Below are 20,593 nucleotides of genomic sequence, written 5' to 3' on the forward strand. Positions count from 1 at the left end.
ACAGGTCCTTCTTAAAAAATTAGCATATTGTGATACAGTTCATTTATTTCCATAATGTAATGATAAAAATTAAACTATATTTTAGATTCATTGCACACCAACTGAAATATTACAGGTCTTTTATTGTTTTAATACTGATGATTTTGGCATACAGCTCATGAAAACCCAAAATTCCTATCTAAAAAAATTAGCATATTTCATCCGACCAATAAAATAAAAGTGTTTTTAATACAAAAAAAGTCAACCTTCAAATAATTATGTTCGGTTATGCACTCAATACTTGGTCGGGAATCCTTTTGCAGAAATTACTGCTTCAATGCGGCGAGGCATGGAGGCAATCAGCCTGTGGCACTGCTGAGGTGTTATGGAGGCCCAGGATGCTTCGATAGCGGCCTTAAGCTCATCCAGAGAGTTGGGTCTTGCGTCTCTCAACTTTCTCTTCACAATATCCCACAGATTCTCTATGGGGTTCAGGTCAGGAGAGTTGGCAGGCCAATTGAGCACAGTAATACCATGGTCAGTAAACCATTTACCAGTGGTTTTGGCACTGTGAGCAGGTGCCAGGTCGTGCTGAAAAACCAAATCTTCATCTCCATAAAGCTTTTCAGCAGATGGAAGCATGAAGTGCTCCAAAATCTCCTGATAGCTAGCTGCATTGACCCTGCCCTTGATAAAACACAGTAGACCAACACCAGCAGCTGACATGGCACCCCAGACCATCACTGACTGTGGGTACTTGACACTGGACTTCAGGCATTTTGGCATTTCCTTCTCCCCAGTCTTCCTCCAGACTCTGGCACCTTGATTTCCGAATGACATGCAAAATTTGCTTTCATCCGAAAAAAGTACTTTGGACCACTGAGCAACAGTCCAGTGCTGCTTCTCTGTAGCCCAAAGTGGCTTGACCTGGGGAATGCGGCACCTGTAGCCCATTTCCTGCACACGCCTGTGCACGGTGGCTCTGGATGTTTCTACTCCAGACTCAGTCCACTGCTTCCGCAGGTCCCCCACGGTCTGGAATCAGTCCTTCTCCACAATCTTCCTCAGGGTCCGGTCACCTCTTCTCGTTGTGCAGCGTTTTTTGCCACGCTTTTTCCTTCCCACAGACTTCCCACTGAGGCGCCTTGATACAGCACTCTGGGAACAGCCTATTTGTTCAGAAATGTCTTTCTGTGTCTTACCCTCTCGCTTGAGGGTGTCAATGATGGCCTTCTGGACAGGGTCGGGTTGGCCTCAGGAATCTTTTGCAGGTGTTTAGAGTTAATTAGTCGATTCAGATGATTAGGTTAATAGCTCATTTCAGTTGGTGTGCAATGAATCTAAAATATATGAAAGTTAAATTTTTATCATTACACTATGGAAAATAATGAGCTTTCATCACAATATTCTAATTTCTATCTAATCTATCTCCAAGATTTAAAAATATCATCACACATTTTTGTCTTGTTTTCCTGTAAAAATATTGAAGGATTCTTAAACCTGTGTTAGATAGTAAAAAAACAAGACAAAATAGGCCACTGATTAAGAAAACTATGTTTGTATGGTAAAAAATAAATAAATGCACATTTAACTGAAAAATAGACTTAAGAATGCCTGCACATATTTATGCAAGTTATTTTCGGATTAAGCCCAGTTGCTAGTGTGCACTGCATGCAAAGACTGCGGCAAGACTCATTATTGACAAGGCTCATCAGTTCCTGACCTTTATCTCTTTATATTGCCACATCTTTAATCTGCTAATCCACAGGGCGGGAAACACTGGCTGCTATAAAAAGGCCGTTAATGAGCTCCAGCGGTTCATTTTGGGTACATAAACAATCTAAGTGCTGTTGAACAGATGCCACAGAGGTCTGTTTTTTTGCAGCTCTGATTACTGTGTATCTTTCCCATATGCTGACAGATGGGGCAGGTCTGAGTGCTCTAAGTGCACGGCTGTAGGCGCTCCTATGGGGCCTGTCTCATCACCGGAGAGTCCAAGTGGCCCTGTTAAAAATGGATGAGGGAGAGGCATATGCATCACAGCTTGGTGGCCCTCGTTGCTGCACAAATGTCCACTCGGTGGAACGGCAAGAAAACAAAGCGTCCCTTTGCATCGCAGGCCTAATAAACCACAGTGGCCCAGAGAAAGCACCTGAAATGTCAAACAAGGGAGTGATGGACTCCAGGCTTCAAATCACCAAAGCTAAAATGGAAATTCCCAACTGAAAGTGGAAAGTTCCCCAGACACCTCCAGTCCCCTGACAGCATCACTCATGACTTATTTATACACAGACTCTCTCAGGACATTTCCTAAGACAGTTTTGTCTAATGGAATCTATAGAAAACTTCGCCATAGATGCTGTGTTTCAAATAAAGCTTACAAAGGTTGTAAACATCTCTGCAGATGTTCCTCTGATACTACACAAAAGCCGAAGTGTCTATTTGAAGTGTGTTTTCATCTGGATAACATCATTTGTAGAGAGTTTGCATCTGTAATACATTGCATTAATTCACTTTTGAATGCTAGTTGGACTATATTCAAAAAGTTGTTTCTGTGTGAATCTGCTTTGAGATTTTTCAGATGTTAACAGATGTGACCCTTGAAATAGAAATTGATGCGTTGCATATGATGCACTCACTGACCAAGATTTTAATAGGACATACCCAACTATATACTATAGGAGAGATATTAAGGATTCAAAGTAATGATGTGTAAATACTAATCGACTTTCAAGTCAAAGTATTATACACGTTTTATAATATCTCAGTGCTCTTAATGTGTTTGCATGACACACTAACTGAAAGCTGCATATTAAGCTAAATATACTGCTGACCTTAAATTTTCCACATCAAAAAACAAACTAACAGCTTCCTGCCTCTCACATATGGGCTTTCATGTGAAAAGGACCTCAGTCTTTTAGTGTGCTAAAATGATTAATAGGGGCATTTTTTAATTATAACATAAATAATTTTATTGCACATTAATTTCTATTAACAGCATTTGAGGCATAATGCTAATTACTATGTAAGATGATTCTGATTTTTTGCTTTTTGAGTTTCATTTTGGCCACAGTAAAGCACTTACAATGGAAACTCAACCATGACAGCATTACAAGGGATTACAAGTAAATGATGACAGAATTTTTATTCCAATAAGAAATGTGAAACATGTATTCTTTGTTAAAGCAGTTACATAAACCAATTGTGACCCTGGACCACAGCATGGGTATGTGTGTGGCAGTAGCCAACGATACATTGTATGGGTCAAAATTAGCATAAAGATCTTAAAGATATTTTGTAAATTTCCTACCGTAAATATAAAAAATTACCGTAAATATATAAATTATTATTATTAGTTATATACATTGCTAAGGACTTCATTTGGACAACTTTAAAGGCGATTTTCTCAATATTTAGATTTTTTTTTTGCACCCTCAGATTCCAGATATTTAAATAGTTGTAACTCTGTCATAAATTGTCTTATCCTAAACCAAAAATGTATAAATCAAAATTTCCTTTATGAACATTATGACTGATTTTGTGGTCCCGGGTTACATTTAATAAAAATGCTCATAATATTAGCTGTAAAGTAGACTGGGTAAATCCAGCCCAATCATGCCAGTGATTTGATTTCGCCCTGCAGTTCATGCTGGAAACCTGTACATTTTTCTATCCTGCTTCTTTTACAAATTGGACCAATCACAAATCGGCACCATTGGTTTAACACAATGACGGATAGAAAAGTGATGGATTGTTTTGATTGGTTGAAGGACTATCCAATTGTGTACAAAGTCATTTGAACTATGCCCGTTGATCACACCTCTTATGGTCTGATTGGTTGAAGGACTAGCCAATTTTGTAAAGATTAATTTGAAATATGCCCGTTGATCACGCCTCTTGAGGTCTGATTGGTTGAAGACTATCCAATTGCATACAGATTCATTCGAACTAGGCCTGTTGATCATGCCTCATGTGCAGTAGAAAATACAGAGCAGACTCCCCAGACCAGTGTTCAATCTTAAAAGATTGAGCTTGGTCTGGAGATGGCCAGACAAGCTATAAAATGTATAAATGGTCTTTTTCAAGGTGTCAATAAAACTGAACTGAACATACTATGTATTTCATAATGACTACAAGAGTAAAGAGCAAATTGGCTGCTTGAAAATAAAACTCTAGATATCTCCTTTCGATGCACATTTTCTGTTTGTGCCAGTTCATATTTACATTCAATGGAAGAACAAAGTTCACAGCCAAACGATTTTGGGTAAATCCTTTAGCATTTAATGTCCGATACATTTATTATGCAGTGTCCCTGAAATCTGCCTTACTTAACATTATAACACCTCCTTCATTTGATCCTCAATTTACTGTGCCTTTCAAATAAACATGACACAGCAGGCCTGGCCTTACAGAGACATCTGATGATTGACAAGCTGTTCAATGATTATTTTTACAACATAAGTCCTGAATAATAGATGTAGATTTTAATAATTAATTAGAAAACCACACATAATGCAGTTAAACCTTTTTAGATTGGTTTAACGGTTTTAAACGGTTTGTTCAACTCTATAATATATGCAGCTGGGGATTTACTGCAGAAAGCTCTATGTAAATGCTTCAAAGTGTACGCCTTCTACCACATATACCTCACTCAGCGGAGGTGTGAGCTATATTCTTTGTGTGCTCAAAGCAGCCAGTGGTATGCAAAGATTTTTTATAATGTGCGGTTCAGCTCAGGTTAGAGGCGTGCTACGCATGCAGTCTCCCCGGGGTTCAACAAGACTGATTCAGCTAATGAAGTAACAATGCCTTGTCACCTGCTTTCCTTTCTCAAACAGCAAGGACAACCATCCAGACAGAGTCATTAAAAAGGACGCTCACATTTGAATTTCCCTTGTGCCTGATGTCTTAGTGCTCATCTTGAGGCATTTGGAGTAAGAACAACTTGCTCAGTCAATGTTCAAGGTGACATTAAGCAAATGCCTAAATATATCCCTGGTGTCTTGTTTGTCTTTTTTTTAATAAGCTCTGATTCAAAGATAAAGGGTACTAATTGACTTTCAAAAGAACTGTTTATCATGTGTGCTAATGGGTATGCATAAATATGCCACATCACAAACGCCAGCTGCAAATATAGACCCTATGAAGCAGAGAAGCATGCGCAGCCATCTTTAGAATTGTGTCTTTACATTTTTTTTTTTTTGGCATTGCTGTAGGGAAAATAAGTAGCTGATGGAATTGATTTACTTATTGTAGAGTCAACGTAAATCCGTACGTTCTTACCTTTTATGCTGTGAAAATACAAACCAGAGACAGAACACAAAGAGTGCACTGAAAAGGAGTGTCTAATCATGCTCCTGGAGGGCCACTGTCCTGGAAAGTTTAGCTCCAACCCCAATTTAACACACCATAAACACATTAATCAAGGACACTATTTGAGGGGACAGCCATTTGCGGTGGAGTCCGCAACCAGTGGGCCTTTATTCAATCCCATAATGCACCACGATAACCTATTTAATGCTCAATGGCTGGAGAATACCCATAATGCACTGTGAGTAACATGCTGAATGAATTCAAACATTTGACCAGAAGATGGCACCCAGAGCTATACTGCGTAGTTTCAATTTTCAGGTACAAATTCCTTTTTAATCGATTATCACATTGTTTGATTAAGGTTTATACATGCTAGTTTCCATGATAATTTCAAGTAATTACTGTTAAACAGCAAGCACATGTAAACTATGCAAAAGCGGGAGCCCTTCCTACACACTCAGTGTCCAAATTCACTTACTAATTTTCATTCACTCCCTCAAGTAAACTATATGAGTGGACTAATGTATGGAATAGGGAATGAGGATATAGTAGGCGATTTCAGACACAGCCAAGGTCTTACTAGGTAGACTAGAAACTTCCAGGTAGGTGTGTTGATGCAAGCTGGAGCTAAACTCTACAGGACTGAGTTTGGACCAAGCGGCAACCTCCCCCAGTTTCTCTTGAAGCTAACCCGGAAGGGACTTAAAGGTGCACTATATGGGATTATTGCAGTAAAATATCCAAAAACCACCAGGCTAGTGTTATATATTTTGTTAAGTTGAGTTCTTACAATATCCCATATGTTTCCAAATATTTATAAATTGTGTGAAAACTGCAATTTTAAACAAGGAGCCGCGACGTCTGAGGGAGTCGCGGCTGAGGGTGTCAATTGCGTCATATCTGCGTTACCCTCGGTTTCCGGTTTTATTTGGCAGAAACGCTTTACTCTTAGCAGTGTGCAACAAGTGTTACAGCAGCCGCTGAGCGAACGAACAGTGTAACATCATAACATCATTTTAAACACACTTTAATGTATCTAATTTGATAAAAATAGCTGCGTTACCTCATACTCATGACCGCAAAGTCGGAAATGGCGACTATGTCCTGTTATTATAAAAGTCACGTTGCTCGCGAGCCATGTGTTTGTGTAACAATCGCTCCATCGGCCTTGCTCAGCTCCCTCAACATTCGGTCCTGCTCGGCTTCACACTACAGTAACGTTAATAAATCACATCCATAAACATGATTTCTGCCTGAGTCCTATCCAGATTTTTTTCGACTGGGTGTGAGGTGAAGACCACATGTCCCAAGATTCTGCGCTCAAACTTGGCGCCAACAAACTACACTTTTGTTTTGAAAAGGCACCATCTAGCCGACGGAAAAGTTACATAGTGTAGCTTTAAACTGCAAATCATTGTCTGGATTTGGTCTCTACAGCTAATTTTGCCCTTCATGACAACTGTGAGGGCGGTGAATTTTTTATAGAACTTATTTGTTTAAATTATATTAAGCTTTAAAGTTCTGCATAATTAAGGGCATGGCAACTTGAGTGACAGATGGACTGCCGCTGCTGTCACTACTAGCCGTTTTTTGTCTGCTGTCTGTAAGCTCCACCCACTCGACCTATTAGCTCCTCTTCGCCCATTTTCTGTTATCCGGGAGTGACGCGCGTTAACACCCTGCCAAGATGGCAACGGCCACACTTTAGGCTTCAGAAACTCTCTTCAGAAACATATGGATGACGCCAATGGACACTACATCCATATTTTTAAATCATGGAGGTAAAACATACACCATCATCAATAAAAAAACAAAACATAAAATATGTTGATTTGCTGCTCAATAAACATTTCTTAAAAACAGTTCTGCAGTTTATTTTCAGTTGAAAAAAGAACAGCATTTGACACAGAAATCTTTTGTAACATTTTAAATGTCTACCTCACTTTTGATCAATTTAATACATCCTTGCTGAAAACTATTGAACGGTGATATATATTATTGAGCACACAGTATAGACATCCACTGTGCTGTAGAAAAAGTATATGTCTTAATAACAGCCCTGCAACTGACCCTATTTTATCACATTCCAGAGATTTTTGTAAGTTTAAAGCTGACACTTTAATACTCTTCCTGACGTCACTGAGCATTCAGCACTGAACTTTATCCATTTATAGACAATTTTGCAGTTATTTCTGTGTTCAGCTTCAAGCAAGTCTTCAGTGTTCGGACATCTCTTTTGTATGAGGTATGGTTCACATCAGGCAATATAATTTATGAATGGAAAAGACAAATTTTGTTTGGTTTTTGACTCTGACCAACAACTCCAGTCTTGCCTCACTAATTGGATTACAAGTTAGCTTTTTGAGAAGTCATTACCTTAAATATTCACATACATTTCCCACTTTGCACAATAAAACTTTAAACGCAGTGTTCAGTAAAGAGATGTAAATGAATAATTATGTGACTACTATTAGTTACAGCAGACTGCGTGAATGTGTTTTGATTTGGTTGAAAATTTGATCAAATCATTGCAGGAAACCAAGTAAATCTAGAAGGTTCACATAGTTTTCTTGCATGCATAAAAGTTAGGATTAATGATAAACCAAAGGTTTAGTGATATTTATAAATAGTGGGTAAAACAGAAGGAAAGCTGTTACAGCAGGAAGTCTTTTGCATATATAAGTTTCTTTCATCTTGACCATAAGTTCATTTCACTTAGAGAATGGATGTAAAATCTATTTTATTCACACAAAATTAATATTGATACAGGAGGTATCTTAGAGGCTCTTCTAGCTTTTGGCTCAGCAGTTTAATAATAATAAAACAAAGAATCTCAATGCAGAACTAAAGCCATATGAAATCTGCTCATACATATGACCATACATGTGACTGTAAATAAAAAAGAAACATTCAAAAATGTTTACATTTTGTAAATGCATTCCCGGAATAACCCTGAATCTGAGAAGCATTTGTTGCTCAAAAGGGCGAGAAATCTGAATCATGTTGTCGCTAAAAATAAAATGTAAGCTAATTTGTTTTGTATAACTGACAAAAACACATTTGCAGATGTGGGGCGAATTACTGAAGGTGGAAAAAAATGAATGATGATGATTATGTGAAGGATGAAGATTATAATGCTACATTTGCCTGGACTCACTCACCTCTACCTGTTGACAAATCTGGATGAGTTTGGCCATCTGGTTCTCCAGCTCACTGTTCCTCTTCACCAGATTGGTTAAGTTATTCTCCAGGGTTTGCTGTTGGAATGACAGAGACATGGCGCTTAGACAGAATGAATCACTCTTTCTGTCTGACACGGACAAGCCTTTTCCTTTCATCCCACCAGGATAGGATATGATATACAATATACAAAACAGGTCTGGTGTATTAAAAAAATAAGCTCATTCACACATTAAATTGATCAAAAGTGATAAAAGTAATGTCCCTAAAGATCAAATCAGCATATTATAATGATTTCTGAAGGATCATGTGACACTGAACATTCAGCTTTGCTATCACAGGAATTGATTACATTTTAAAATGTATTAAAATAGAAAACAATTAGTTTAAATTGTAATCATATTTCATAATATTACTGCCTTTTTGTCAAGATACTGTTTGTTAAAAACATTTAAAAAGTCTTTGTATTGTATAAAAGCTAATTACAATATATTGTATGCCATTAAAGGAATTATAAAAAAAAATACTTTTACTATCTTACATGATTGGAACAACATGACAGAATGTATGAACGATCCATTTAAAACTGAATGTACATCACCAAAACGCCATGCTGGAAAAACAGGCTATTACATGTGAAACTTGAAACTGTATAATGTATCTGCTGTCAAAGGATTTAAACTGTGTTTTTTGAGGGCGGCAGATTTCTTTTTTACCCATTGCTCCCATCTTTTTTTTTTTTTTTTTTTATGAAATAAGGAATGACACTGTGCAAATGACAATGTTAGTGTAGGTGTGCATAGATAAATCATACAGAGTCCACAGAGATCCCACAAAGACGGATTAGATTCAAAACAAGCAACTAACAGCAAATTAGTTCCACATCACAACCACTAATCGTCACTAACGAGAAACTGTGCACACTGGCCTGAGACTTTACACTGGGGGTTTGGGAGGGGGGAGGGGGTGTCCTAATTCATGAGCTCTGATGTGTACTTTGCAGAAACAGGTTTGTAGCAATTAAAGTTTAAGAGGTTTGAGTTCAGAACTTGTGTGTCTGGTTTACTGTGAGACCGTTTCATTAGCTCATGAAAAAGGGATGGTGAGGAACGGGCATGTCAAATACCGTACAGTAATGGGTTTTTACACATTTCATACGAACGATTCATGAGGCTGTTGAAATTCATTGTTTCTGTATTATGTGACATCACAATGGCGAGAGGTGGAGGACTATGTTAAAATTAGTTAAAAGAGTTGCACATGCGTCACTACAACACAAGTTGGAAAGATAAAGAGGGAAATCATAGCGACAATTCAAAGAGAACCGCGCTGCCATGCTACACTAGCAGCTGAAATGATGACCCCCACAGTGGGGGAAATGGAGAGAAAGACATGAACACGGCGCTGAGATGAACAGCTGATATTAATGACATGAGAGGAAACAAAAAGAAGCCCAAACGGACTGAAAGGCAGGAGCGATGGGAACAACATCGACAACACTGGCATACAAAAGTGAGAACAGAGCCTTTATGTTCTCTTGTTTTGTGTTGTTTGGCTATTCATGCATATGTGATGCAGCCTGACCCTGTCCACCTGCATGGCCTGCACCCCCCATCCCCCCATCTCTGGCCTGAAATGCTGTCTTGCACACATCCAGTACATAGATTGTAAAAGGCAGCCGGTGACTCACCGCGGCGCTTGTCTTTGATGCCTCCATAACCGCTTCAGAAACTCTGGCAGGGCTCACTTGAAAAGCCTATGAACACACACACATACACACAGAGCCTTACTGGTCTGGCCCGCTGATGGACGGAAGTATTATTGCCCCTGCTCTGTCCGACGACTGGTTTTCAGCCTCTCTCATGCTTTATCTCTCTTGCTGTGCCGGGTAAATGGGCTAGAAGCACCTCGGAGCAGGTGAGGGTGTCTGTGTCAGACTGCCTATTCTCTGAGCACTGATAGCTTGCTTTACTCGGGGGCTTGTTGCGTCAGGCAGTCGCAGAGGCGTTTGCTTAGTGTGTCAGCATTTTAAAATTCAAACTCACCCAGCAAGGACAGATGGGGTCATTAATTAAAGACCGAACAGTCGAGGATGATTTATACATCAAAACCAAGCATCACCTCCCAGGAGACAGAAGACAAGCTGCCGGGGGTGTACGAGCCCAAATGGAGCAAAAGAGAGAGGGAGAGAGAGGGAGTTACAGTGAGAGGATGGAAGTGGAAAGAAAGAAAGAAAGAAAGAAAGAAAGAAAGAAAGAAAGAAAGAAAGAAAGAAAGAAAGAAAGAAAGAAAGAAAGAAAGAAAGAAAATAAAAGAATATAAAAGGAGGAAATACACAAAGGAAGGAAGGAAGGAAGTAAATAATAAAAAAATAATGCAAAGGGAAGGACAGCGGGAAGAAAGGAATAATAGAAGGGAATTAAAGGAATTTCCTTCTATTCCTTAAATTTTTTAAATTCCTTTAATGAATGAAGTAGGGAAAAAGTAAAATAAACAAAGAAGGAAGGATTGAACAAAGAAATAAAGTAAAAAATAATTTAACAAAGTAAGGAAGTAAGGAAGGATAGAGGGAAGGAAAGAAGGAAGGAAGAAATTAAGAATAGAAGGAAATGAAAGGAAGGATAGAAGAGAAATAATAAAAGAGAAAAAGGAAGGAATTAAATGAAGACAAAGAAAATAGAAAAAAGGGAGGACAATTAACAATGGAGGAAGAAAAGATGAAAAAGAACCCAAAGGAAAAGAAAGAGAAGGAAGAAAGAAATAATACAAGGAAATGAAAGGAAGGAATGAAAGAAGAGGGGAAAAGAATACAAGAAAGAAACAAAAAAGGAAGGATTAAAGAAAGAAGAAATTAAAAAACTGAGAAATTAACAAATTAGGGAAGGAAGGAAGGAAGGAAGGAAGGAAGGAAGGAAGGAAGGAAGGAAGGAAGGAAGGAAGGAAGGATGGAAGGAAGGAAGGAAGGAAGGAAGGAAGGAAGGAAGGAAGGAAGGAAGGAAGGAAGGAAGGAATGAATGAAGGAAGGAAGGAAGGAAGGAAGGACAAGAATAATGCAAGTGAGAAAAAAACAGGGAAAGAAAGCAGATAGATAAAACTGAACAGAGGGGAAGAAAATGTGAAAGAAAGAAAGAAAGAAAGAAAGAAAGAAAGAAAGAAAGAAAGAAAGAAAGAAAGAAAGAAAGAAAGAAAGAAAGAAAGAAAGAAAGAAAGAAAGAAAGAAAGAAAGGTGTCTCAGCAGTAGCCTCAGGACAGCAGGCCTAGTGCGGTTTGGGCTGAAGGAGTCTGAAGTACACTCATTAAAGCAGACACTAGACTTCAAAGACACACAGAGCCATGCAAGAGGAAGTGCAGAGAAACACAGAGCAGAGACAGAAACAGACAGAACACTCTGCTCTCTAATATAGAACACGAGCAGTGCTGCCGTACACAACCGACACTGTGGAATGATTGACACGGATAAAGCAATGAGTGAGTGAGAGAGAGAGAGAGAGAGAGAGAGAGAGAGAGAGAGAGAGAGAGAGAGAGAGAGAGAGAGAGAGAGAGAGAGAGAGAGAGAGAGAGAGAGAGAGAGAGAGAGAGAGAGAGAGAGAATGATACCAATGACTTACTATCTAGGCTCCATTTTGGGGGGATTTACTAACATTGAATTACGTCTGCTTATACTGTAAGGTCTGTCAACAGCACCCGATCCACTAAAAGAATCAAACAGCTTTCATCCCAACCAAATGATTCAAACTCAGGCGGTAAGCTCCAGTCCAAATGATCCGCAGTTTGACTAGACCTTGTTATCAGATAAGAGATTATCGCAAATGCAGAGGCAAGTGGAGATGTACAAGATATTTGCTGAGTTGCTGTTTGATGCTCGCGCTGTAGGCGTTACACGCTTCAACAGGCGTGCGCCGTGTCCATTAACTTCTGGGTCAGAGCGACAACAACAACAAATCCTGAAACAGAATTACATCCTGAGGCGAGAAAACAAACTTCAAAGTGCTTGTGTTTAATTATTCTGTGATCCTCTCCTCTTGTGTTTTTTTTTAACGTTTTTTTGTTGAGGGAACACAATGCGGAAACACAGCAGCTACGCTAACAACGGGCGGTTGAGTGTGTGCATGTGTCAGCAACCAGAGCCTGCTGGGAAATGTCGCTCGCGCCGGATAATATTCCGAACCAGCACTCTCTAGAGACTCGCAAACTCGGTCTAATGAGAAGCCACTGCTGTTTCTTACCAGCCTCCGCTCTTCTAATTAATTAGACAGAGTCATTTAATTCTGTCTACATTACCCTTGTTTGAGGCTTGTCTGGGGAGCGCCATTAAGCTTTTAACGCAGCCGAATATACCCCCTTCTCTCCATCAAAAACAAAAAAATCAATCCCGTAATAACGAGTTTAGAGCTTGACCCCGTCCAACCGTCTAGCATGCTTTTACACTGAATCCAAATGAAAATGTACGGTGGAGTCCGGAGAGCTCAGGTGTTTTTTTTTCTCTTCCCTGACCTAACATTTCTAATAAGACAAAGGCAGCCGCACATCTACGTATTCCCCCGGGAACAGATCAGCAAACCTGAGGACCACAGGCAGGAAGACAGCTTCCTCCACACACTAACCGGCTTGAAGGTTAAAGGGACGAGTGTCAGAGGAATTACCTGCTCTCCTGGGGAAGAACGATCCCTTGAGGGAAAATGTGCTTCATGCACAACAACTTAAGAGGAATGTGTTTCAGTTAATTACACCCACCGAGGACATTAAAAGGAACGGAATTGCTCAGTTAGACAATAATTAATTTTCATCAAAAAGCAGAGCTTCTTTGAGCGACACAGCGGCGCCTCCGCTTGTCGGAGTTTGAGGGAACAGGGACACTTGAGCTTCTACCAACAGACATTATTAATTCGGTTAGTTAATCATATTTTATTTGACGCAGACATAATCAAGGCTGTGAGGGATTGAAGAATATATAATATTTAATGTTAAATATGTCATACTGTCTCAAAAGCCCTGCATAACTGTGTGATGAGCGCAGTTATCTTTCCATTGTTTGCTGTATGTAATTCCTTTTGAGTGGGAAATATTGCAATTTAATATACAGTACCACTTGGACAATTTTTTTTGTTGCGACAAATACTGTTTTTCTTCAAAATTGTACTTCAAGCGTCAGTTAAGAGCATGAGGAAACATATGAAGATTATTAAGAAAACAAAGAAAAATCAAGGTAAATCCACCTGTGTATTGAATATTTCTTTAAAGTATGAAAATATAATAGTCTAATTACAAAAAGAAAATCCCTGCTGGACAATATTATTAGATAATTTAAACAATCAATTGAGAGTGTGAAAAAGGCTTTTCACACTTGAAATGGTTAACCCTGGGTCATTCTAAACCCTGGGTTATCTTGATTCATGTTTCAGGCTGCTCATAATAAACCCACGGTTAACAATTATTCCTGGGTATTCGTAGGCTGCTCTTTGACTGTACATTCCTAAACCCTGGGTTAACTTCCTTGTATATTAGTGGTGTCAGTGGCTTTGATTGGATGATCGGCGCACACGATATGCTTAAAAAAGGGCTTTGCATTAAGCATCCTCATATAATATAATGGGACATTTGCCGACTGTACTGTATAAGTTTTTCCTGAATGGACTTTTTGGACTGGAAAGCTAAGAATGAATCCCTTTACTCTAATTGTCAAGTTTTCTGTCGCCTTTTGACATTTCTCCCCTTAAACTCTAAAGTTACTGTTTATCCGTGACTGACCAAAGCACGTGGACATGAGGCATGCTATCGGGTGTCATAAAATATAGGCTTAACCAGCCTGCAATGATAACAGGATTTAGGAGGAAATTAACTATGTGACTAAAACTGATTACCACTATCTCAGTTGGTGAAAACCGTTGCCTAGTAACATACTGTAAAACATTAAAACATAAGCAGCATGAAAATGACAAAAATAAAGGCATAGATAAATTTGACCCGCTGATGCTTATAGGTATACATTGCGGAAAAAAAGTATTTAGTCAGCAACCAACTGTACAAGTTCTCCCACTTAAAAGGATAAGAGGGAGGTCTGTAATTTTCATCATAGGTACCACTTCAACTATGAGAGCCAGAATAAGAAAAAAGTCAAAAATAAACAAAAAAAACAAGATTTCTGGCTCTCACAGACCTGTAACTTCTTCTTTAAGATGCTCCTCATTCCTCCACTCGTTGCCTGTATTAATGTCACCTATTTGAACTCATGACCACTATAAAAGACACTTGTCCACAACCCTAAACAGTCAGACTCCAAACTCCACTATGGCCAAGACCAAAGAGGTGACAAAGGACACCAGAAACAAAATTGAAGACCTGTACCAGGCTGGGAAGACTGAATCCACAATAGGTAAGCAGCTCGGTGTGAAGAAATCAATTGTGGGAGCAACTATTAGAAAATGTAAGACATACAAGACCATTGGAAATCTCCCTTGATCTGGGGCTCCATGCAAGATCTCACCCTGGGGGGTGCAAATGATCACAAGAACGGTGAGAAAAAATCCCAGAACCACACGAGGGAACCTAGTGAATGACCTGCAGAGAGTACCATCAGTAACACACTACGTCGCCAGGGATTCAAATCCTGCTGTGCCAGACGTGTACCCCTGCTTAAAGGACAACTCCGGCGAATTTTTAAGTTTATTTTGATCGTTATATCTTTGTGAGTACAGTCTATAAAAAAATAAATAAATAAAAATTAACCGGATTGGTGCTTGCAACACGGAGTTATTACAGTTAATGCTCAGAGCCCCCCTCAGCTAAAACGTGCCTCTTAACAGACACAAAATGCAATTAAAATGTCTGTTCAACATGAACAGGTCCCTTACATGACAACGAGATGCGTTTAGCCACTTAGCCATTGTTTAAATTCATCTAAACAGTGTGTTAGAAGGCTAGCTGTATCTCGCGCTGAAGTCCCGTGGGAACTCAGCGGTAGGCAGCCCAGTTGGGAAGAGCGTCGTGTGTAAAGCGTGATTATTTTATAAGGCTACTGCACATCTTTCTTCAAGCCGTGTGAGCCCAAATGGAAGGACAAATAAAGTTAACATTACCTCCACAGTGGCTGCACCCATCTTTATGGGCATTTTTCTTCATCCGGCCCGGCTCTGTTTGTGTCTAAGTTAGTCAAGTGTTTGTTTCAAATTTTCACAATTCGGAAAGGCACAAACGCAAACAATTTCTTCTTCACTTGTCAGCCCGATCGGATCATCACTCTAGTGATGTCCGGTCATGAACGAATCATTCTTTTTAACCGGTTCTTTTTAACTGGTTCTTTTTAGTGAACCAGGCAAACCAGTTCACCAAATCGGACTGAATCGTTCTAAACGGTTCGCGTCTCAAATCAGCGCTGACCACACACGTTATTTTAGTTACTCACTTTCTGACATGAGTGACAGTCCCTTCGAATAGAAATAAACTAATGTCTTGAATTATATGTTGTAACTCCAACCGTTCACTGAACTGAGTCATGTTTTGCTGAGAGATCTGATGAACTCATGAGCAGCTGATACTGAGCATGCGCGAGTAACTGAACGAGCAGCGGTCCTCTCCAAGAAGTCCTCATCGGATCAGCAGGACAGAATCGAAAACAGTTTCTCTCGGACACGTTCAATACTGAGAACCATCGAGCCGATGAGCAGACGACGACATTAACAGTAATAACTCTGGGCATTAACTGTAATAACTCCGCGTTGCAAGCACCAATCAGGTTCGTTTTTCTTCTATAGACTGTACTCAAAAAGATATAACAATCAAGATAAACTTAAAAATTTGCCGGAGTTCTCCTTTAAGCCAGTACATGTCTGGGGCTATCTGAAGTTTGCTAGAGAGCATTGGGATGATCCAGAGAGAAAGTCATATGATCAGATGAAACCAAAATATAACTTTTTGGTAAAAATTCAACTTGTCATGTTTGGAGGAGAAAGAATGCTGAGTTGCACCATACTTACTGTGAAGCATGGGGGTAAAAACATCATGCTTTGGGGCTGTTTTTCTGCAAAGGGACCAGGACGACTGATCAGTGCAAAGGAAAGAATAAATTGGGCCATGTATCATGAGATTTTGAGTAAAACCTCCTTCCATCAAGCAAGGGCATTGAAGAAGAAACATGGCTGGGTCTTTCAGTATTACAATGATTCCCCCCCCCCGAAAAAAAAAAAAAAATGCCCGGGAACGGAAGGAGCATTTCAAGGTCTTGGAGTGGCCTAGCCAGTCTCCAGATATCAATCCCATAGAAAATCTTTGAAAATCCGTGTTGCCCAACGTCAGCCCCAAAACATCATTGCTCTAGAGGAGATCTACATGGAGGAATGGGCCAAACTACTAGCAAAAGTGTGTAAAAACCTTGTGGCGACATACAAAAAACGTTTAACCTCTGTCATTGCCAACAAAGGACATATAACGAAATATTGAGATGATTTGACCAAAGACTTATTTTCCACCATAATTTGCAAATAAATTCTTTAAAAATCAGACAGTGTGACTTTATGGATTTTTTTCTTCACATTTTGTATCTCAAAGTTGAAGTGTACCTATGATGAAAATTACAGGTCTCTCTCATCTTTTTCAGTGGGAGAAACTGCACAATTGGTGGCTGACTAATTACATCCTTGCCCCACTGTAAATGCCCCGTAATTAATCTGGTTTTATCTAAACAATTGTAATAAGAGGTGTTTTTGGTATTAATAGGTGCGGTGTTATTGTAAATAACATTATTTTAGTAAAAGTCAATGACTTGGAGACTTTATTGAAATATTTTCTGGGATATTTTATTGAAAATCTGCTATTTTACTCCGGGGCGGTTCGAGTGTTTTTAACGCTAGATTTCTAAGCTTTTCTCTGCATTATTCATTAGAACTAACTCTTCTAATCCAATCACTGTGCTGTTGCCTCCCCTCTCCGTACAATGTGTACATATCCACAGCTTTACACACTCATTTCTTGAGTCTTTTTTTCAAATCTAAGTTGTGAACGACCATTGCTAAGATGGGGGTTTCATAGTACCTTGGCCATGTACAACTGGTATTAAGACGCCTTTTGTTTAAACGTAGATGAGGGAGACACATTTCCATTGATGTTTCCGTTTACACCTGGTATTTTAATCTGTCTCTTTTGTCATCTTTCGACCACTTCTGTCCTAATTTCTTCAAGAGGAGGGTCATCTAAAAGATGAAATTAGTTCACAAACTATACGTTTCACGCAACATGAAAAGAGAGGACGGAAAACAGAGCAGCAGCTTTCTTTTCTGCTCTGACAGCTGCAAGACAACACTGCACACAGTGCATGTTAGAAATCAGGAATGGTGAGGGAACATTTGTAGCAGGCAAGCAGGACGAGGTTGAGGGCCGTGAGAGTGGGGCGAGGCTGGTGGCATGATTGATAATGAGCAACGAGTTTCTCACGGAGGAGCTTCGGAAGCATAAAAGGAGGAACAAAAAAATGGTGCGGCAGTCGTCCGTGGGGGGCCTCCTTCTCAAACATGGCAAAAGGTGCCAAATGCTCTGCTCCTTTTTGGATGGCACCCACCCCTCCTTCTTCCTGAGTTTCGGCACCAGTTTAACAATGCTAAAAGATCATGGAAGAGGCCGGCGGGAACTGGCAAATGTTCAAAACACTTTAAAATATAAATTTATATTTTGATTAATATCAAAATAAACAAACAACAAAATGAAAGTAATAATAATAATAATAATAATAATAATAATAATAGATTTTATTTATAATGCACTTTTCATTCCGAAGAATCTCAAAGTGCAAAAAAAGGGGGGGGGGGGGATAACACAAAAAATTAATAAAAAGTAAAAATATAGAATACTACAAACAATCAACCAACACAGAAAACAGAACAGAAACAGAGCTGATGGTGAACAGAAACAGAGCTGATGGTGAACAGAAAACAGCTGATGGTGGAAGTCTCTGTTAGCTCCGCAGCACACTGTGGTCCACTCCATGTTTTAAATTTCTCCCAGCGGCAGTGTGTCCTGATGATATTGCCGAGGCACGACAGCTGAAGACCAGATGATGGGTCTTCGTGACGATTCAAACGATGGGGATCGCCGCAGCACCATGCAGGAGGCAGAACATTTTTTCGGGGACTTCTGTGGACACACCGGGGTCGGCGCAGAAGTCCAAGCCACTCCACGGCCGCAATGCAGGACGGAACAGCGGCGCAGCCGAGAAGCGGAACATCCCAACATCATGCCGGACGCCGATTACGATGGCCCAGATGATGCTAGCCCGGTGCAAACTACAGCCACCATGCAGCTTAAGCCCAAGGGAGAACACCAGTGAGCAGGCGCGGCGAGAAACATCAAATGTCCTCCAAACCAGAACCAACCAACCGCAGCAATTCAAACGTAAACATTAGAAGCGGTGGAAAACGACGAAACGAGGACAACGTCCTCTCAGTGGCTGCCAGCAATCAGCAACAGCCCCAATTGTAGCTCTGACTGTTAGACTATTCACAAACATAAGGAAATAAAATAAAATCTAAATCTAATAGTACAGTAACATGATTTGTGGGTGGAGAAGCGGCGAACAGACGACGCCAGCGTCCTCTCCCCCACGTTGCCATAGTACTTACTAGCAAAGCAAAGTAAAGCAGCAGACCCTCATGGGCGACATAAACAAAACATAAATGAAATGTCCAGGCCTGGTCCTCTCTCGTCCTTCACTTTGTGGTTGGTACATTTTTTGTCTTCAAACCAAAGAGTTTTCAGTCTTTAAATCGCGTCTGGTTAGCATGCCTTCCATAAAGTTTACATATTAAGTCAGTAGGTGGAGAGTAGGCTGTCTTTTTGTGGCTGTTTAAACACATTCTATTGCATGGATGTCTACACCATGAAAGCAATCCAGGCTGATGTGTTTTCAACTACCTCTGGAAGTAGTCGAAAGTGGACAAACTCAAAATGTTTTAGACCCTGTTTACACCTGTTTTTATCGTTGCCCGCTTGTGATCCGATAAAAGAAAATGCTTCTTAATAACAGGTGTAAACCAGGTGTAAAGAGGCTTAGGAACTGAGTTAGTATTTTGGACTGCTAGGTTTCCTCTCCCACACTTACTACAATGGTAGTGTTCAAATCCAAAAGGTTATGCACTTTAAGACTGGAATACATTACACACTTTTGCCCTGATTTGCAGTCTAGAAGAGTAGGTGATAGTTTCTGAAAGTCAGAGCTAGCCTGCAAGTTTTGGATAGTCAGAGTTCAACTAGTGCATAATGGGCATAGATTTTTTTTAGCTTTAGAATATGAATCCAGCAGTTGGAGGATATCAAACATGTTTATTATTTAGGGCTGATTTTAGAACACATTGATTTCATTGTGATCATGACCCTGTTGGACAAAAAACAGCATCTGCTGGTTAGGTATGTTTTGAAGCATGGCAGCTGGTTTGAGCTAGACTAAGCAAGTTTAAGCTGGTCAAGTGCTGGTCCTAAAAAACTCGCACCAACCCAGGACCAGCATGAATTGTAAGCATGGATCTTTTTTGGGTGAAGTGCGTTTATGTACCCCCTTTTTTATACTTAAAACTGCCAGAAAGAGAGGCTGACATATTTTTTTAGTCGAGCCATTATCTCCTCTTACTGAATGCCTGGGAGGATCATATTGGCGTCGGCTTGAAAGAGGAACATGGAGGTCACAGCTAATGGCCATTGTGGAGCAGGAACGGACTCGGGGTCATCGCAGTAGAGGTCACAGAGTAAAAAAAGACATGCAAAGCTGATGAAACTACATGATAACAATGCACGGCAGAGGCTGTTACACAAAAAGCCTAAGCCCTTGAGAGGATCCAAAGGTCCTCAGATGCAAAACGAAGCTTGTGATTTATTTATAGCCACAAAACTTCTGAGACTCTTTTGGAAATATACTGTCTCCTCCATTTGACTTTGAACTGTATCTGAACCCAACCCTGCACGCTCCTTGTAATCATAAGCTGAAGACAACTTTCAGCCTGACATCCATCTTTGACAGGCAGCGAAACAAATGGTTTATTCAGAAAAAAAATAATTTGCAGAAACAAGCCTTGGCTCATCTGCCAATGAGTTAAATGCTATCAATTTGGACAAGCATGGGAACGCTAAAGACTGACTCACG

At 39.9% G+C, this 20,593-nt stretch overlaps 1 protein-coding gene across 5 annotated transcripts in view; it reads right to left on the reverse strand.

Moving 5' to 3' along the window:
• Window positions 1-20,593, reverse strand: part of mid2 (midline 2) — a 216,986-nt gene that overhangs the window by 40,061 nt on the left and 156,332 nt on the right. For 4 of the 5 annotated variants that reach the window (XM_067457769.1, XM_067457767.1, XM_067457768.1 and 1 more), the window contains 2 exons: window positions 10,163-10,228; window positions 8,454-8,549 (listed from right to left, as the gene is read on the reverse strand). In XM_067457769.1, the coding sequence (XP_067313870.1) occupies window positions 8,454-8,549; window positions 10,163-10,228 (162 nt within the window). The remainder of the gene's footprint in view (window positions 1-8,453; window positions 8,550-10,162; window positions 10,229-20,593) is intronic. The other variant, XM_067457770.1, reaches the window with a different exon arrangement.

This window comes from Pseudorasbora parva, chromosome 11 (assembly GCF_024679245.1).
Source record: "Pseudorasbora parva isolate DD20220531a chromosome 11, ASM2467924v1, whole genome shotgun sequence".
NCBI classification, from domain to species: Eukaryota; Metazoa; Chordata; class Actinopteri; order Cypriniformes; family Gobionidae; genus Pseudorasbora; species Pseudorasbora parva.